Below are 20,389 nucleotides of genomic sequence, written 5' to 3'. Positions count from 1 at the left end.
AGGATTGAGGTCATCCACAACATTTTAATACTTTACAGCAGACTTTAAAAGTTATGTATCTTTCTCCCAAGTCGTCTCCTCCGCAGTTGAAATTCCAGACTGGAGTGGAAGGGGACGCAGGAGACTCGCCTGGCCAACCCGCAGCTCTGTTGTCCACATTTACGCACACTTCTAGCGCAGAAACAACTTTATTACAAGATGAACATGTAAAGTGGACAATTTAAGGGATATTAAAGAAGAAATGCGCGTTCTCGGCGAAGCGCAGCATTAGCACCAGCCTCCGAAGCGCGTCCCCGCCCCGGTAGAGGCTGCCCGAGATCCCGGGTGGAGGAGTTGGAGCCGCGCGAGTTAAAGTTGGGCCAAACGGGGGCTGAGAGGGTGCTGCGGAGGAATCTGCGATCTAATTAACATAAGAGACGTTTTTTGAGAGAAGGATGACTTGCAAAATATTAGGCATGTGCCTCTTGTTTTGGGGGGTTCAACGTTGCTCATCACGTAAGTGAACACTCGTGCTTTAACAAAGGCTTATGTCTGAATGTGTGGACACTTCTGAGGTGAAAACTGTTTTAGGCTGGCTAACGTGCTGAAAAAGTTGCAGATGAGGTTTAAATGGGTGGGAAATAACCCGACATAGCCTAATGTCGGCTGAGGTGATGGGATGTTTGAAGGGCAACGCATGCTGCGGTCAAACGACACGGTCCTCCATCACGAATCATTTCGTTTCCAGCGCTGCTTTCATTCATTCTTTTTCTTTTGCTGGCTGTTGAAGTCTCAAAGGCTGCCGGATAAAGTGCTCCAGCATACGTCGGTCCCGCAGAGGGTGCGCATGTTGGTCCCTCTTTCTGCATTGCAGTGCTTTCTCTCCGACAGCCTGCACGCAAGTTTCTGCGGCGTGCAGATTCACCTCTACTTTGTTGACAAATCACCATCTGTAATATTCTTAACTGTCTATTGATGACCCTGGGAAAGCCAGCGTTAGTTACATACAGTGGAGTTGGAAATTAGATGGATACATTTTGGAAATGCGGTGACGGATGAGAAAACGGGGCTTAGTCCGTATTCAGGACCAGCCCACTGCAGTACTTTCTTTTTTTGGGCATCCTGAGCCTCCATCACCTGTCCCCTGCTTCAAGCAGCCACCTGCTGGGAATTGATTTGGCTCTGCATAACCATTAAAACGTTCAGATGGGGGGAATTTAAAGGATTGGGTGTCTTTCTATTTTTGTTTTGGGGTGGGTGGGGGTGGCAGGGGTGCACCCTTCCATCGCACAACTGCAGCCCATAATGATCAGCTTTTTCTTTTAAATGTCAGGCTTCTGATGACATCAGATGGTCTCCGACTATTTTAGGGAACAGGGCTGGGATGTCATGTGACTTTTGGACAGTTTGGGGGTTGCATACTGTGAAGGTCTGAATAGGTGTTGACAGTCAGTGCTCATGGTCTGCTCCAGCATCATGTTGTTCTGGAGTTTATGCAGAATTACAGTTGGACGTCAACATGGATGATTTTTTTGCACATCATTTTAAAATGAGTTGTGTTGATAGAGTGCAGGATGATTACTCCAGGAGGCAGGCAGGCACAACTCTAAAGCACTAATAACTAATGGAATAAAATGTGGGAGGAGAGAAAAGTAACAGCAACAAGACATGAAAACCAGGACGTAAGAGCAAGTGGAACCGGGGTGCCTAAACACACAGGGAGGTGATATTAAACAGGGACAGGTGAGTCAGTGGGAAACAGGTGTGCATGATTAGTGACAGGAGTGCTGAGGGAAGGCCCAGATGAACAGAGAAAAAATAAAAACCCAAGGAAAATAATACCAAATGGGGCAAAATTACATTTTCAAGAACATCACTAATTTAAAACAATCATATTGGAGTTCGGTCTCTGCATTTCAAGGCTGTATAGCAACTGGAAATTGGTATTGGCTTTCAAACCAGAATCAGTCATGCAGTTCTATTAAAACAGACTTGACTGACAACGGGGAGTTGGTGCAAACTGTCTGACTGCATGTGGAAGCCTGTGATTCAGACTCCTGTTGAGAATGCAGGTCAGCAATTTGTCCGCCATGTGGGGATGCACAGTGGTGCTGTACCTAACTGAGATGGAGAGTCAGCTCCCTGAGCACTGTGACCCATCTTTGGGTGGGACTGCAAAACGTCCTCTAAGTTCACTGTGTCTGAATTAGAATGTGCAATCTATTTACACGCATGTAAGATGTAAGGGGTTTATGAAATTCAGTTGATAGCAGAAAATTAAAGTTTAAAATGTTTCTGTCCGATGTGTTTTCCTCCCAAGAAGCAGCTGGACACATTGCACCGAGATTCCTTTTGAATAATTCAGCCAGCATGTTTTAGTTTGCAGTTTTCCTCTTGCTGTATTAGGTGTGATGATTTTGATGCTTCAGAGCTGCTGCTTTGATCCTCAGTAGCCCTGCAGTATAGTGACAACTTTCAGAGTAGTCCCCACTCTGCATAATGAATGCAAGTGGCAGTAACGATGCGTCAGCCTCGGACAGACCCGCCTGCACAGAAGCAGGCTGATGATTCAGCAGGAGTGGTCGGCCAGCCTCCACCTCTGTGATACATGGAGAATGAGAGGTTGGGTGATGCAGCAAAGGGAGTTGCAAGTGCAAAATCAAATAGAAGAAGACCTGGAAACTGGATTCTCTAAAGTGCAAAAGGACAATTCCCTCATGGAAAGGTGCTTTCTCAGGCAGCAGAGTAGAATGTAGCAAAATCATCACAAGCAGGAGAATAACATAAGTAGAAACAAGACAGTGTTTGGAGGCAAGGATGGAGATGATAAGCCATAAGTCAGGGTGATGGGTAGGAAATGAGACGATGACTGGGTGGGGGTGTGACCATACTGTTTGCAGTAATGGAGAGCTGAGGAGCAGCGTAGCCTCAGTTAACCTGCTGCAGTGTGAGATGGAGCCAAGGCTTTCCATCCAAACCCATTAGCTGAAAACAAAAAAGGAGAACTTCCTTTGTGTGGGTGTGCATACAGATGGCTGGAAAGGGACAATGCAGTGACAGAGCATGGATTTATTATTGATCACTCACAGCATTGCTGAGATTTCTGTATAAATAAAGAGAATGCCATCAGAAAGGACAGAGAGAGGGAAAGTCAAGGTGACGTTTCTCTTGCTCAGCTCATTTCTTCAGCCTGAATGTGCTGCTCGTTCTTTCAAAGCGTTAGGGTTAGGTAACCGACGCCACGCTTGTGTGAATGACACAAGCTCCTCTCAGGTGTGCAGTAAAGAAAATACATGGGCTACAAAAAATATGCAAGACCACTAAAGCTCAGGAGTGAAGGATGAGATGGCATTTTGCTACTTTTATTTTCTTTTAAAAACCTGCTCTAATGGAAATGACATAAAAAATATTTTTAATGTTCTAGTTGTGTTTGAAGCAGCAGTTTCTCTTTCCAGTGAAATTATGTCAGCCAAAAATGTTTAGGCTGCAGATTTAATCTCCTGCGAACATTAAAGGCAATATTTTGTCACTTAAATGAGACAGTGTTTCTTTTGCAGCTGAAGGCGAGGGCATCAGACCTTTATTCTCAGACACGACAGAAGTAAGATTAGGCTGAAATATGGTGACTTTTAATAGCGTTGTGCTGGAGGGAGAGTCAGAGCAGATGGGCGAGGGCTCTGAGTCTCAGCTTCACACAGAAACGCTGCTCATCAGGTAAAAATGCTGCTCGACTTCATCATGGGGGGTGGGGGTTACAGGCATTTTTCCAGAACATAGTTCAACACAGACGCACTCATGTGATTTCCATCACATTTAGCCTTAAACAGTCAGATGCACATTTGTCCTTTTCAATGCACAGTTAAGTTTATTGCATTTTTAATAATGCATCTCAGAAGGAAAGTACAGGAAAGTACTGCAGAGGGTCATCAACACAGCCCAGAAGATCACTGGCTGCTCTCTGTCCAGCCTGGAGGTCATTGCAAACTCTCGGTACCTCAGCAGAGCGAGCAATATCATCAAGGACCAATCTCACCCCAGCAATCACGTCTTTCAACTATTACCATCAGGTCGACGGTACAGGTCACATAAAACCAGGTCAAACAGATTCAGGGATAGCTTCTTTCCCAGGGCGATCGCTATAGTGAATAAGCATAAAAACAATTAAAACTGCTTAGCGACTGTCAAGGTCACCGTCAACTACTATGCTGCTATTCTAATGCCATTTTTTTTTTACATGATATGGTAGCTGCTGTTCTGTATATAGTGTGCTAGTCGGCATATATTACTTTCTATTATTTTGTCACTTACTAGTGTTTTTGTTACTTACTATTGTGTTGTTAGTTACTTACTATTGTTCTGTTACTTACTATTGTTTTGTTTTAGGTGACCTTTATATTTAGAGGTATTATTGTATTGTGCACCAAGGGAGTGGCACTCCAATTTCGTTGTATCCTGTACAATGACAATAAAGGCTATTATTATTATTATTACTATTATTATTATTAGAAATATTATCACAGCTTGTCTAATTTATTATTGTCAGTCAAACTGTGGAGAATAAAGATAAGAAGAGACTTTGTGAGAGAATGTTCGGACTAGATTTGTGAGTTCTGGTCCACCTGCTCTTACGGAGGCTGTGCACTGATGCCTGATCACTGAGCTCGTTCTCTCCATCCCTCCAGCAAGAGGAACTAAAAGCATCGGCACTTTGAATGGAACTGATCCGACCAAATGTGTGTTTTAGAGAGCATTGACTAACCCTTAATTAAAGTCAAGCTCTGGGGGAGCTTTGCTCAAACTGTGAAATTAGAATGCTGCATTATAGGAAATCCTTGGAGATAGCCCCTAAACTGTTGAGTCATGATTTTGTTTTTGCAGGAGAATGTGTTGATCCACTCATCTCGGGGTTGTCTGCCTCCAACTTCTGGGCCTCTTCCAGATATAACTTCCTGTACTCTGCCAATTTTGCCAAACTCTATGGTGAGGTCTGAACTGTTTTCTAAAAATGTATTTTTGTGTTTGATGTTGATTGACTACAGCTATTTAAAACATGTGACGGGTAGACAACAAAAGTTCTAATAAATGCACCAAAGGTGGCTTTTTTTCTGCTTTTTGCACCCGTTAGTCGTGCTATTTCAATAAAAAAAGATCATAAAATCGTTCCGAATTGGAAATGCTGAAAGCAAAACATAACCAAATATATAATTGCACACAGTACTCTGTAATTCATCCTATTAAATAAATAAATAAATAAATAAACTGAGAAACCTCCCAAACTTCCTAGACAGTTTCTTTGATTTATTTAACACTTGCACACAAATAATTAAAAATAATCATAATATTGTACAGAAAAAGTAAAGTTTAATAATTTGACAGTTATTCCTACAAATAATTGTAAATAAACTGTGAAACAGGTAATTTATTAAATGAAAAATCTCCAGAAAATGCACCCCCAGACGCAACAATACAACCAGACACAATCAAACCTTCTCATAAAGATTACAAACCTTTAATTTAACTTTTTGAACTTTACGGCCCTGATTTAACGTTTTTTCCTCTCTCAGGCAGCAGTGGCTGGTCCCCGTCCACCAGCGACAGACAGCCATGGCTGCAGATTAATCTGGGCAGGAAGTACAGACTGCTGGCGATAGCAACTCAGGGGACCTTCAACTCCTATGACTGGGTCACCAAGTACACACTTCTCTATGGAGACCGACCGGACTCCTGGACGCCATACATCATGAAAGGAGGGAACTCTGTGAGTGTCCAGAACCGATGACGGATGGTAGCAGAACTGAGTCGGGGATTAACCAGTCAAACATAATTCTTTATTGTTGATTTAGGGATGCTCTATTATATTTACAGTTGCTGGCACTGAAACAAAGACAGCACAGGTGTATGATCTCTCTGAGCAGTAACAAAGTTAATCTCATCATCAGTTTGTCTCCTGTCTCTTAATTTGGCGATGCAGCGACAGTAACTCTCCGCGCGTTCCCCATCTCGTCTGTTTGCAGACGCTGCCTGGTAACTGGAATTATTATCAGGTGAAGAGGAATGTCTTCCATTATGCCTTTACTGCTAAACACATTCGTCTGCTGCCTCTGGAGTGGAACACGGAGAATGGAGGAAAGATTGGAGTCAGGCTGGAGCTCTTTGGCTGCGCTTATGGTAAATATGATTGATAGTTGCTGCACATGGATTCACATATTTTTTAAAAATCTGCATCTTCATTGTTAAATGTATTGATGCACAAACAAGAAACAGCATTTGAGGTTACATTCAGTTTTCACATTTTGTTTTTCCTTATGTCCAGACTCCTATGTGCTGCAGTACAATGGAGACGATGCAGTGGTCTACATGTTCCCAGAAAAACGGTCCCGTACTCTGCACGACCACATCGCCATAAACTTCAAGACTCTGGAGCAGGATGGTCTGTTGTTACACAGTGAGGGGATTCAAGGAGACCTTTTCACCCTGGAGCTAAAGAAAGGTCGTCTTTACCTGCACATCAGCCTTGGTGAGGCATGGGTGTAAACCCAACGAAAACTCTGGTGGAGAGAAAATGTATGGATGCCCTGAAGGGCGAGCGCAAAAAAAACCAAAAAAAAAAAAACAAAACAAACGATTGTCTTTTCAGTTGTCAACAAATATTATTTTTGAAATTATCAATTAAAAAATGTATTTTAAATATCTTCTTCTTCCACCAAAACCTAACCCCGCCTGCTTTTATTGATTGATTGATTTATTTATTTAACTTATGTTTTTCAGGAGGATAAACTGCTTGAGATGTAACATCTCGTTTTCGAGCAGGTCCTCCTACAACACAACCAATAACAAATAAGGTGGCAGAGTTAGAAAGTTATAACAGACTTAAAAAAAAAGAAGGAAAGTAAATAATAGTAAAGTTAATGATATATATATAAATATATATATATACACGCGTAAATATAAACACATAAGCATGGATACATAGATACCAACACGTGTACATATGTACATACATACCTATATACAAAATTAAATTAAATAAAACTGCTGTGAGGCACTCAAAGAGAAATAAGGGCAAGAAATTACATTGTAAATAAACCTAAAGTGAAGTAATATCCCATTTGAATACAAAGTTTGGCAACGAAATACAGCATGTTAGCCAGTGAATGCACAAAATCATTATAGTAAAGATTAAACAAAGCAACTACAGCTCGGCTTTACATAAGCATAAACAGTGCGGGAAAATTGACGAATTGTTGAGATGGATCTTAATTCAGTGGGTAATTTATTCCAGTCCTGAGGAGCTTTAACACAAAAGGCGAGTCTACCCACCTCCTTTTTAAAACGAGGAACAACAAATGATGGAAGAGTAGTTAAGCGGGTGGAATACAAGGAATCAATGGGAACCAAAAGTGTTTTTAGATAAAGTGGAAAATCAAAATAAATTAACTTAAACATAAATATCAACCAATGAAATTGTCGTCTAGCTTTTAAAGGCAGCCAACCAAGAAGATCATACATATAACAATGATGAGTGTTAAACGAACACCGCAAAATGAAACGACACAAACTGTTATAGACGACATCAAGAGAGCGCAGGCTAGAAACTGTTGGCTTTTAGGGCATATGCTGATAGAAAAGGGACATTTCATCATAATTAGAAAGTGGGCCAGCCGCATTTATTTGTTTTGTCTCTTGACTTTAAGGATCTTTACAAGTTGTTGTAGTGGGTGAAGCAGTTTTCTCAGTTTGAAAATAAAGTAATCTTGACTGAACGGGTGTCTTGATGTTGATGTTTATATCGCTAACCAGTTCCTTAAACAAAATATGCTACATTGTCTTTATTTCTGTTAACCAGAACTTCTGTTTTAAATGTCTTTTTTCACTCGCCCTTTCTTTTTAGGAAGCAGCATTGTGCACAAAGTCGATGGCCGAATCACTCTGACTGCAGGAAGCCTGCTTGATAATCTACACTGGCACTATGTCACTATCAAGCGCTACGGTAGACAGGTGAACTTCACCGTGGACAGTCAGACAGTGACGGCCATTTGCAATGGAGAATTTACTCACCTGGATCTAGATACTCAGGTACCAAATTTCTTAGTCAAATCCGACCGAATGTGGGATGAAACTCTTAAGGACTAAATGTTTTGGCTCACCCTTTAGATGTATGTGGGAGGTGTAATTGAGAAAAACATGCCTCACCTACCGACCACACCTAATTTCCGAGGATGTCTGGAGAACGTCTTCATCAATGGCATCAACGTTATTGGCAAAGCCAAGAATGAAGAACCCGACATCCGTATTCCTCGGAATGTGAGCCTAAATGAACTCCCGTGCTGTCTGGGTGATTCTAGTCAATACTTTCTTAATAAAATTGTAAAATGCATCATCATGACTGATGATCATTTGTCTTCCTATACAGAAAAAGATGCATTATGCCTGCCGAGACATTCTACTCAAACCAATGACTTTTGCTGGACCCAACAACTTCTTACAAGTACCGGGGTTCTTCGGAAAGCCTCGCATGTTTGTTAAGTTTAAGTTCCGCTCATGGGACTACACCGGGCTGCTGATGTTCACACGTTTCGCTGATAACCTCGGCGCCCTTGAGCTGGGTCTGAGTGAGGGTCAGATCAATGTGACCATTTTTCAAACAGGAAAAAAGAAGATTCAGTTTGCTGCAGGTAAGATTTTAGTCTAACTACTATGCTTAATTGTGTGAAAGGAGAACAACATCTTTTACGACAACATCACAGACCTTCTCTTGATCTTTAGGATACAGGCTGAACGATGGTTACTGGCATTCAGTGGATTTAGCAGCCAGAGACAACCTGCTGACTCTTACCATTGATGAGGAAGAGGGCTCTCCGCTGAAGATCACCAACCCATTCTCTATCCGAACAAGTGATCGCTACTTTTTTGGGGGTGAGGTTCTGATTTAAACTGCTGCCATCTCTAATAACCAAAATATGTGCTCCTAAAATCATGCAAAACATTTACATTCTCCTTTCAGGTTGTCCAAAAACCAATAACACAGTTTTCAAGTGTGAGACTAAACTGAATCGCTTCCATGGCTGCATGCAGCATATTTTCATAGACAACGAACAGCTGGATATCGACATAATTCTGCAGCGACAGTGGGCACGATACGAGGAGCTGCTGTTGGGTACCTGTGGGATCACTGACAGGTAGAAAGTATCGAATAAAAAAAACTGTCAGACAGGGATGGAAATCTGAAATCAGTGTGATAAAGTGTATATAAATAGGGATGCACCGATCAGGTTTTTTGCTGCCGATCACCAATACCGATATCAAAGAATGCTGATCACCGATACTGATCACCGATACCGATCACGTGGATTGACCAGAAATTTTCTGCAACATTATAATGAGTGCTACAAACTACATAATCTGGGAATAAAGGAAATGTATCCTAATCTAAAATGGTCTGTATTAGGGTTGTCACGGTGTGAAAATTTAACCTCACGGTTATTGTGACCAAAATTACCACGGTTTTCGGTATTATTGCGGTATTTTTTTTAAACGTGCTACATTTTCACACAATTAAATAAACCCTGTATGTCAGGAAATATTGTCCTCAGTTTGTGTCTAAATTTTGCCTAAAATGTGTTATTTTGTAATTATGTTGTTTATTTGTTTACATTTTTCCCTTTAGTCTTTAAAATACCAATATTTGCCCATGACTTCTTATTTTTTTGTCTGTTTGATGTCATCATTTTAAAAATATTAGACCAGATGATACTCAGTACTCAAGTAGCCTTCTAATCAGATACTTTTTTACCCTTACTTGAGTAATAAACCCTATATCAGGAAAATATCATCCTCGGTTTGTGTCCTTCCAGTGAGCTTTGCAGATTAAGGGAAAATGTCATCAGGCAGTAATCATTGTTAAATTCATAATTATTCTCGGAGAGAGACCAACTCTTATCTGCCCCTGGGAGTCCCGTAATGCATAGCGTCATTTCAACATGGGGGTGTCCGCGACACGGTTTATATGCAGGTAGCGGCACTGCAGCTGCTTTATATAGCTACTCGTTGCATTCTCCCTCAACCCAAATCCTTGGATCACGAATTTTAGCTAAAATGCTAACGTTAGCTTGCCTTGCGTTGACTGTAGAGTTGTGGGTGATGGTCACGCAGATGTGTCATGAGATTTGAAGCGTCTCCGTCTCCTCCTTTGGCCATTATTTCAGCTTTAGCTTCAAGAAAGTTTTGGCTGTAAACAACAAAGCCCGCATGTGCCGCCGGCAACTTCAGCAGATGATACGGTGGCTGGTAAGGGTCACCGCGCCTACACCGCAGCCATGGTAAACCCACCGAGATAATATAGTTTTTTAAAAAACAAGACGGTTATTATTATTGTCAACTTTTTTTTCACCGGGGTTTACCGCTACACTGGTTACCATGACGACCCTACCTGATCGGTCTGCTTTGATCTATTTTGAAAACTCCGATCAAAACCGATAGGGGCGCTATCGGCCGATTGGGATCAAATGTCGATCCATCGGTGCATCCCTATACAGTATATAAATAGCACCTAACTTTCAGTATCTATTTGTATGTAGATGTACTCCAAATCCATGTGAACACGAGGGCAGATGCATTCAGTCCTGGGATGATTTTATCTGTCTGTGTGAGAATACAGGCTATAAAGGAGAAGTGTGTCACATGTGTAAGAGCTGACTAATAATCTGATCAAATGTCTACATTTATTAAGGCAGATCATCTCCTTATTAAACATAATTCATGGATTATTTGTTCCTGCAACAGCGGTTTATAAAGAATCGTGTGAAGCCTACAGACTGAGTGGCAAGTACTGGTCCGGAAACTACACCATCGATCCTGATCTCAGTGGGCCGCTCAAACCATTTGAAGTGTACTGCAAAATGAAGTGTGAGTAGTCATTCTAATAGTCCTCTTCCTTGTACTTTCGGTTTATGACTTTTGCAAAACATCTTTGCAGCCTACAAATCTTGGACAGTGATCATGCACGATCAAGTGGAAGGCACCAAGGTAACTGGGAGCTCAATTGACCAACCATACATCGTTAATGTCAACTACTGGAACGCCTCCTGGGATGAAGTCACCGCTCTGGCAAACACCTCCATGTATTGTGAGCAGTGGATTGACTACTCCTGCTACAAGTCTCGTCTCCTCAACACCCCCAGTGAGTAGAATCAGTTGTGTTAACTACTGATCCAAACTTTGAAGGTCCTAAATGATGCACTTTGTTTCACAAAACAGATGGAAGACCCTTTGGTTATTGGATTGGTCGCAACAATGAAAGCCACTATTACTGGGGTGGGACTTTCAGAGAAGTTCAAAAATGTGGCTGTCATGTCAACCAGACCTGTGTGGACCCCAAGTTTCAGTGCAACTGTGATGCTGACTACAGACAATGGTAGAAGACAGACCTAGCCAAAATGTTTGACTTCTGTCTCAGTGTTTTTTGACACCCTCTTTGTGCCTTTTAGGTTTTCAGATAAAGGTTACTTGGACTTCAGGGACCATCTACCTGTAAGGAGGGTAGTGGTCGGGGACACCAACAGGACTGGTTCAGAAGCACGTGTCACAGTTGGGCCTCTCCGATGCCATGGCGACAGTGAGCTAAATTATAAATATTAAAAAATCGGAAGACTGGAATATGCACAGAGAGTTCCATTCTTTATCCTAAATTATAAATAGCTACAACTGTGATTTTCGTTGCTGTGATTGGGATAATTTTCATTTGCATTTATTATTTTCCACAGAAAACATCTGGAACACAATCGCCTTCACCAAGCCCACCTACATCACGTTCCCCACTTTCCAACCCGGAACTACTGCTGACATCTCCTTCCACTTCAAAACATACCGAGACCATGGTGTCTTTCTGGAAAACTCAGATGAACAACTCAGAAATTTTATAAGAATAGAAATGAACAGTAAGTTTGTTTTGGCCATCTGTGAAAATTTTCATCAAGTCAAGTCTCAAAATGTTATCTCTTTTTTGTTTTCTAGCCACCCACAATCTTGCGTTTATATTTATGGTTGGCGATGGCATCCTCAATGTGACCCTTCACTCCCCCGTGCCACTCAATGACAATGAGTGGCATTTTGTCCAGGCTGAGCTTAACGTGAAGGTGGCCAGGATCAAAGTTGATTATCAGCCTTGGGCTGTCAAACGTTTACCAGGCCAAACATTTGTCACCATGAAGTTTACACATCCTCTTCTCGTAGGTAGGTGGCCTGAGAAGAACTTGTTGATGTCTACAAAAATGGTCTAATACTCCTTTTTAACCACTGACATTCTGTTCATTTAGGTGCAGCCAACCGCACCCTCAGACCTTTCTTAGGGTGCCTGCGAGGGTTACGAATGAACGGTGTTCCACTTGATTTAGAAGGGAAAGTAAATGAGGAACAGGGTATAAGGAGGAACTGCACAGGACAGTGTCTCAACGCCACCATACCATGTCGAAACAGCGGCCAGTGTATTGAAGGATATGCTTCTTATACTTGTGACTGTAATAATACGGCCTTTGATGGTTTCTACTGCCATAAAGGTGAGTTACCATTTTGAATAATCACAATTTTGTAACTATCATCAGTTTTAATACGCAAGATCAGACATCTAACTCCACACACTCGTTGAAGACATTGGAGCTTACTTTGAGATTGGGTCGTGGCTAAAGTACAACATACGAAAAAAGCCCACATCAAACGAGGCTGTATGGGCAAACTGGATTGACCCGCACTACGACAACTTCAGTCTTGGCTATAACGACACGGCAGATGACATCGAGTTCAGTTTCAGCACTGTTCACGCTCCTGCTGTGCTACTCTACATCAGCTCATTTGTTCAAGACTACATCGCTGTTATCCTCAAAACTGATGGTAGGTGAGAGGATTGAAGCTGTGAATTTGGAGAGTGGGTTCATTTGCAGAACAATATTGGGTTTATTAGCAGATCAAATACATGCTTCAGATATGTTTGTTGTCTCACTTCCTTCCAGGTAGTGTTGATCTGAGGTATAAGCTGGGGCTTGTAACACACAAGTATCAGCTAACTAACCGGAACCTGGCAGATGGATATCCTCACTATGTGAACATAACCAGACACAACAGAACCATCAAAACCCAGGTCTGTCCTCTCACTGCCAACAGAAGATAAACCTTGCTTCTGGTGCAATGTTTGATTTTCACCAAATTAGGTCTAAAATGGGATGCAGCCATCCTGAAGAGGTAATGTTGGAGAAAATAAAAGAAGGCTCAACTCAACTCTAAAGTAGACAAGACAGATGTCCAATATGTCCATGTCCAAAACTGTAAATGGACTGGTCTTTTTTAGTCATGTTGGCCACCTTATGTTTGAACAAACACACTCAAACAAGCTATAGAATCAGTGAAGGCAGACTTAATTCTCTCATCCACCTCTAACATGAGTTGTGGCGATCAAATTTAAAATCTTTAACTTGACAGATTTATCATCTACCTGAGCCACTGACATTCTAACTTAGCTTAGCGTGACTTGACTTGACTTAACTTAATTTAAAGTCTCTTTCCGGAGTATTTATCTTAGCCGATGGCATCATCTAGTGGCTGACAAGCATATCACACAAAAAGTCTGTCGCTCTGTTATTTCGTTTATAAATGTGCTTGTGTAGCCGACAAACAGAGCTAAAACACGTTGTTTTACAAGTATTATTCTCATGTCATGTTGTGTTTTCATATATTTATATTTTAAACACTTGTCTGTGAAAAGTTCCTCAACTCTGCATCAGCTGAGGCAGTGGTCCGCAGATGGTGGCCCGCGGGCCATGTCCGGCCCGCGAGCCCTCTCTTTGTGGCCCCCCAAACCCTGCGCACACCCTCCACCCCCGACCGGGAGGTGTAGGATCGAGCTGATGAAAATAATCAAATAATCAGTGCATGAGATGCGGGCATAAACGGTTTGCATCATAGAAGAGAACCATAATCACTTATAGTGGAATGTAGTTTTGTTATTTTAACGGCGGCACCAGCGCAGCATCCACATCTGTCAGAGCGGTGTTCTCACATGTACCGGGTAGGAAACTTTGGTCTGCCTTTATGTGGTACTGCAGGGCTGAGCACTGGAGTTATAACCTGAGACCGAACCTGAACCGAATCAGCCCGACCGTTTCTGTTGGATTTGGGCCGTGAATTATGTTAGTCGAGCGGGTTGTCGCGCAGCGAGCTCCGCTTGCTCGATCAGCGACTGAGACAGAGAGATAGAGAGAGAGGGAGATTGTCTGCTCACACAAGAGAGGATCGGAGGACGCTCCTCCAAACACGCGTTATTATTTTCATAAGTTCATTATTGTTTCTCCTGGAAGCGCTCAGTCAGACCGAGTGCTGAGATGTCGGGAGGTCCGGTCTTGGGGAGGGAGCGGGGTGAGTGACGGCGACTGCACCGTAACCTGTCTCTTATTTAGGGACACGGAGAAGTTAAAAGGAGAGAGAAATAGAAGATAGAAGTTCTTGTTCCACTTTATTCTTTTGTTTCATGAAGATGAACTGATGTTAAATTCAGCTTAAAGAGAAACTGGGAGGAAGCTTTGGTTCGTTTTAAGTTACAGGAGATCTTGTCTCCTGTCTGCTCCTCCAGAGACAGCATGGACATGAGGGTCACATGGTGAGGGTCCCACAGGACAGGTTAGTGCAGTCACACAACCGAGCTGGAGCGGGACAGGTGTTGTCCTGCTTTATATTGCAAGCTTGTGTGTTATGTGCATTACAGCCAGCAATCCAAACAGCAGCCCCACCCCCCCACCCCCTTACACCCCCCCTCCGGCCCTCTTGCTTCTGGGTCTTTTTTGTGTGTGGCCCTCGGACCATTATAATTGAGGACCCTGAGGTGTTCCTTAAATTTGAAGCATCTAAGCGGTAGTCTAACGCTATTGGTTAGTTCTGGCCAGCGCTCAGTTTTCTATTGCATGGAGCTCTGCAGGGCAGGGGGCGTGCTTAGCAAAAAACAAAGACGTATTGCTTACATAAGATAATCACTTTTACGGATTTCTGAAAAATCTTACATAATTTCTGAAAGTAGAAAACTCCTGAAAGCAGCTTTAACTTAACTTAAGGTGTTTTTGTGGAAGTAAAAAGAAACTTTAAACTGTTAGGTCAATTTTCTTGTCTTTCAACAGAGCCAGAGTTTCTTCTCCAATCACAGTCAAGCTCTAACTTTCCATAGATAGGCAATAATTTTGGGCGTTTACCTTAAATGAATGAATAATCGTCTCTTCCTACATCTGTCTCTGGTAACTTTCCAGTGCAGGAAAAATGATTCTTTCAACAAATGTCTCTGAACTCACAGGTGGATTACATGGAACCTATAGTTGAGAAGATAACGTTGGTGGAGGATGCCAGGTTTGACTCGCCAAAGTCCATGTTCCTTGGCAGAGTGATGGGTAAATTCTCATGGTTTCAACTTTAGAGCCAATTATTAATTGAAACAATTAAGAAATTATGTTTAACTGATTTGTTGTTTTGTTTTCCTTGTTGTTTTTAGAGGTTGGTGATATTGACTACGAAATCCAGAGACACAATGCTCCTGGCTTCATCGGCTGCATATCTGGAGTGAGATATAACGTCTATGCCCCTCTGAAAACCCTCTTCCGCCCAAATGAAACAGATCTTCCCGTAACAACACAGGGATACGTCTCAGAGTCCAACTGTGGGGCGTTTCCTCCTGTCTTAGGTTACGTGCCTTGGGAAGTTGACCCCTGGTTTACCAGCATAGGTGGGTTTAATTTTATTACTGTAGTCGAGCGGTATATGATCTTTGAGTAATCCTCCTTATTTCTGTCTTACAGAGTATTTTTATATGCACGATGACATAGGTCTGCTTTGGATAGCAGGTGAGACTTTTCCTTTTCTTCCTCTTGTTCTTTCATTCTTCTTTTACACCTAAACCTTGTTCCGAAACTGCTTCAATTAAAAAAAACAAGAGTAGTAATAATGCAACAATTAATTTTTTTCCTCATCCCTTGTGTACTTTATTTGAGTGAGATTTTGACTTTTTAAAAATCTGTCTGACTAAAAACCTTTCGTAATAGAAGCAAAAGCTGTTTTGTTGACATTAAATAACGGCTAAACTGAAAATGTGAAGCAGTTTCTGTCGGACATTATAACATAAAATAAAAATGAATGCTACCTAAAAACCAGCAGTGGTAAAAATATATTTTAAAGGTGTAGTTGACTGAAAAAACATATTTTTAATCATTATTTCTGATTATAATTGTTCACTTTGAGTTTTTAATTCAGGCTGAAGATGAAAATACTCTCCTAGCTCTATCTGCTGCATTAGCTTCTGATAGAAAATAGACAGTGAAACTCTAGGATTTGAAAACACTGACCACTCTGTGCACACTGGGAATTGGACTTACCTATATTGATTCACGACGGGGAAAGCTGTTGTTGTATTAGCACCCAGAATCAGCAGAGAACGTCTCTTTCAACAGAAACTAACCGCTAGCATTAGCAGCTCACTCACATGGCTGAATCTCCTCCAGGCTTGCAATTTGTAGAGATATAACATCAATGCCCCAGAGCAAACACTGGTAGAGTAGTGTTGCTTTCATCCAATCAGAGGCAAGATATATAAATATCAGGAAAAGAGACTCCAAATCCTCCTGTTTGAAGCACAGCTCTGATGTTGCCGACTGGTCCTGCTGGGCCAGGGATTTGTGGGCTCTTTGGTGCCCTGAGTTCTGCCTGCAAGGCATTCATTCCTACTAGAGACCACTGCAAATGTTTTGATTAAACAAGTAATCCACAGCTTCAAATATGTTTAAATGTTCCTACAGGTGTGTTCTTCAGATTAGTCCATATTTTAGAAAAGTATCACATATTTTGATTGGAAGAATCCACATTCTGCTGCACCTTGTTCCAAAAGAACAGATTAAAATGTTGAGAATGAATAAATGATGTGCTGCGTAGCACAATTAGAATAGGAGCAGGTTTCCACTACTAAGCAGGAGTGACTGAAGTCTCAGGATTAAGCAGCAGCAGACATCCCCCTCCCCTCCCCACCCCATCATCCCTGTCTGAGACCTTCACCGGATCAGCTATATTTAGCCTGCACCGATGCAGCTCACTGTTCATCTCTGCTAGATGCTCCAGCTTCAGAGATCATTTAGCTTCTATAAAAATATGCTAATGCAGGACATCAACATGTCATTAAAGATTATCACGGCAGTCATGTGTCCCAACGATAGGACTGGAGACATCTTCTCTGTCTTATAAACTGCTACCGATAGCGTGATGGAGAAATCACACTCCTCTAGTGTTCAGTAGTCAGGATATAACTGAGCAGCTGTGATCCACAAATCTACGAGTCATTTAGAAAGTCTGTTTTTGTCTGAAACCAAAGAAAGACAAAAAATGAAAGGTTTTTGTTTTTGCTATAGCTGGATTACGAGTTTTCCTCATGGGAAAGAAAGCACATGGAAAGACAACAGGCAGACTTAGAAAGATGCTTAAAAGCAGGGAATCCTAAAATGCAGCTTTGTAGGGGGTTTGTACCTGGCAGTGAACGGAGAGAATGAAGCACTTCAGTAAATGACTTTCAACTGCAATCGGGGAACAAAAATCATGTGATGAGGGTGGAACAAACAGCACTAACTAAAACAAATGAATCTGAAGAAAACACAGATAATTATAGATGTCTATAGAACATTTTAAAACAAAGAAGAAATATGTTTTAACTAGAACTTATTGAGCACATCTCTTTAGCACATGGTTCTGTCCAAAATGGCCATGCTGCCAACAAAGGTCTTCTTTTTCCATCTGGGCATAAAAGCTCTAACTCTGGGCCGTAAATCATCCAGTGGTCTTGATTTATGAGCCTCTCTGGACACGAAGCTGCAGTTTTCTTCAGGTCATCTCTAGATCTTTTAAACCAGCAGCGACATTTTACAATCCTCAACATTTTGTTTGTAAGCAATCATTTTAAAATAATGTGCAGTATTCTTTTAATCTAACATTCACTACAGTTAAACTGTCAGTTGTTTTTTTATGTTATTTTATCTGCTCTCTTCTTTCTGGTGCTAGACCCCCCCCCCCCCCTACCCCCCACCCCCCCACAATGTCCAAACCCACTTTATTGTAGATGGTATAAACATTGGTTACAGTAATGCTAACCTCAGAACAACACTAGCGTTAGCTACTGCTATAGCTGCAGCTAAAAGGGCACTTACACTCGGGTCAGCTCGGGCCAGACCTTTTTTTTGGGGGGGCCATGCTTCCCTACAATCCATTTCATGCTGAGTCGGCCATACACACCTACTGTACCTGCCGGGTGAAATGATGCCACTTTCACTCGTACCTACTAGAAAGAGCCTCTGATTGGTGTGGGTAGAATCAGCCAGGAGCGGCTTCCCCGCGTGCGTGACTCATTAGCGATGCAGTGGGTAAACATCCACTGGTCAGTGAGAGAGTAGGCAGCTGTGTGCTTCATGTCAGAGTCTCCAGAAGCAACACTGCTCACTCCCATTCTTGTTTACCAACTTGTAGCACTAGGAAGGCCACCACACATTCAGGGCTCACTCATGGCTGCGTTCTAGAGAGGCATTGTATAAATAAAGTTTATTATTATAATTATTATTGATAATAATAATAAACACAGATTGTTGGAGTACCTCTAGGATGTACTGGGAATATCCAGGCTATGGATGAATGCCACACAGATCCTTACACTGTCTTTCATGTCCTGGCCAAGTGGGCGGGGCAAAGCAGTTTTTTCAAACTAGTCACTGTCTTGAACACATGTTTTTTTTCCTAATTGAAAACGGCAAATTGATGGTACTGTTGTACTGTCAGTAGCTTTACTCCCTGGTAGCAGGAAAATAAAGGCATGATTTAACAGAAGAACTGAAGCCAAACACCGACCAGTACTGATGTGTATTTTAAGGTTCATGTTTGCTCCTGCCTGACTGTTTTATTTTTATCCCTCAGTTATTGTCCTCGTGGCGTTTGTGCTGCTCCTTGGAGGCCTGTACACCATCTATATTTATGCTTACCAGCAAAAAGGAAGTTACCACACCAATGAACCCAAAAACCTGGAGTCTCCCAGCAGCTCTAGGCCACTGACCGAGACCTTGAGGAGAGAAAAAAAGAGCATTCAAGAAATTGAAGAGGAAGTCAGGAGCGGCTAACACCACGGACTCATGGGATAGTGGGTGGGAGTTTGATAAATGGGGTTGGAATGAGGGTGAGCGCACATAAACCACAGATACTTGCAGTAAATTTTCTAATTTGTTGTTTTCCTTTATTTTTCAGCGTTTTGTTTCATGTTCCTTTCCCACGTTTGAGTGGCACATGACGCCTGGTGCTCTGTTTTACACAGTTTTTGTTTTAGGGTGTTCAAGTTTTGCTGGGTTCAAAGTTAAAATCAAGCCCCGGGTTGCATGAGTAGCCAACACGACTCACGCAGTATGACAGGGTGAAATTCTGAAGTGCCTCATCTGAGCAAGCTTGATCTGGAAGCTTAAAGCTTAATCAGAGAGAGTTTAGATTGGACACTGTGTGAGGGGAAAAAAGAAACTGTTTAAACACTTGTAGGTATTCAGGCTTTTATTGATTTGATTTCTGAGCCATTTTTGACACATATTAAATGTATTAACAGCTTTCCGTATACTAACAGCTTTCCGTATACTGATTGCCAATCAAATTATACTTTGGACAATCTCACATGAGCCATTCAGTTAAATTCAGAGTGGATAAAAATACTTATCATATATGGGTGCAAAAATAATCAAACAAGGGAAAGACAACTAATGTTAATGTGCAAAAACAGCCAAGTGAAGAGAACATGCTAGCTAGCATGACATTTTCTGCTTCAAGGTGAAATATAACACGACTGTTGAAGGTATATTTGCTTTGTTGTATTACAGCCTATAATGGTGCATTACCTAGACAGGATGTAAGTGGTTCTGAACCACCATAGTGCTAATAGATAGCAGCTTCTATGGTTAAAGATGCTCAGATTTTCAAACATATTCTCAAATTTGGGGTGCTGAAAATACGAATTTGCTAATTTGACAGTAATGTACCTCAGAGTGTGACAGCTAGCAGATTGTTGGTATGAGAAAGCGTCCAAGGGAAGTCGTCGTTGTCGTCTTCCTCCGCTTATCCGGGTCGCGGGGGCAGCATCCCAACTAGGGAGCTCCAGACCGTCCTCTCCCCGGCCTTCTCCACCAGCTCCTCCGGCAGGACCCCAAGGCGTTCCCGGACCAGATTGGAGATGTAACCTCTCCAACGTGTCCTGGGTCGACCCGGGGACCTCCTGCCGGCAGGTCATGCCCGAAACACCTTCCCGGGGAGGCGTCCAGGAGGCATCCTGACCAGATGCCCAAACCACCTCAACTGGCTCCTGTCAATCCGGAGGAGCAGCGGTTCT

General features: G+C 42.1%; 1 protein-coding gene across 2 annotated transcripts; it reads left to right on the top strand.

The window, feature by feature from the left end:
• Positions 1-302: 302 nt before the first annotated feature.
• cntnap1 (contactin associated protein 1) lies at positions 303-19,861 on the top strand. Of its 2 annotated transcripts, none has more exons than XM_070551369.1 (24): positions 303-495; positions 4,858-4,959; positions 5,544-5,737; positions 5,994-6,147; positions 6,293-6,496; positions 7,871-8,055; positions 8,134-8,283; positions 8,393-8,654; positions 8,746-8,895; positions 8,984-9,158; positions 10,557-10,663; positions 10,762-10,884; positions 10,955-11,158; positions 11,236-11,392; positions 11,466-11,593; positions 11,742-11,915; positions 11,992-12,210; positions 12,294-12,533; positions 12,625-12,864; positions 12,984-13,111; positions 15,305-15,398; positions 15,500-15,730; positions 15,804-15,848; positions 18,946-19,861. In XM_070551369.1, the coding sequence occupies exons 1-24, from the start codon at positions 435-437 to the stop codon at positions 19,143-19,145; spliced, it is 3,927 nt and encodes a 1,308-aa protein (XP_070407470.1). In that variant the 5' UTR covers positions 303-434; the 3' UTR covers positions 19,146-19,861. The 2 variants fall into 2 exon arrangements, with proteins under 2 accessions (XP_070407470.1, XP_054596149.1); XM_054740174.2 differs by having other exon boundaries at positions 12,625-12,868; positions 12,988-13,111.
• Positions 19,862-20,389: the final 528 nt, after the last annotated feature.

Source organism: Nothobranchius furzeri, chromosome 5, assembly GCF_043380555.1.
Source record: "Nothobranchius furzeri strain GRZ-AD chromosome 5, NfurGRZ-RIMD1, whole genome shotgun sequence".
In the NCBI taxonomy this organism is placed as follows: domain Eukaryota; kingdom Metazoa; phylum Chordata; class Actinopteri; order Cyprinodontiformes; family Nothobranchiidae; genus Nothobranchius; species Nothobranchius furzeri.
This window is presented reverse-complemented; position numbering and strand designations above follow the sequence as displayed.

Bases quoted from the DNA above. Each gene is read 5' to 3' on its own strand.
- cntnap1 (XM_070551369.1), top strand. From the start codon at position 435: ATGACTTGCAAAATATTAGGCATGTGCCTCTTGTTTTGGGGGGTTCAA. The intron at 4,960-5,543 runs GTGAGGTCTGAA...TTCCTCTCTCAG, and splicing joins CAATTTTGCCAAACTCTATG to GCAGCAGTGGCTGGTCCCCG. The intron at 8,284-8,392 runs GTGAGCCTAAAT...CTTCCTATACAG, and splicing joins ACATCCGTATTCCTCGGAAT to AAAAAGATGCATTATGCCTG.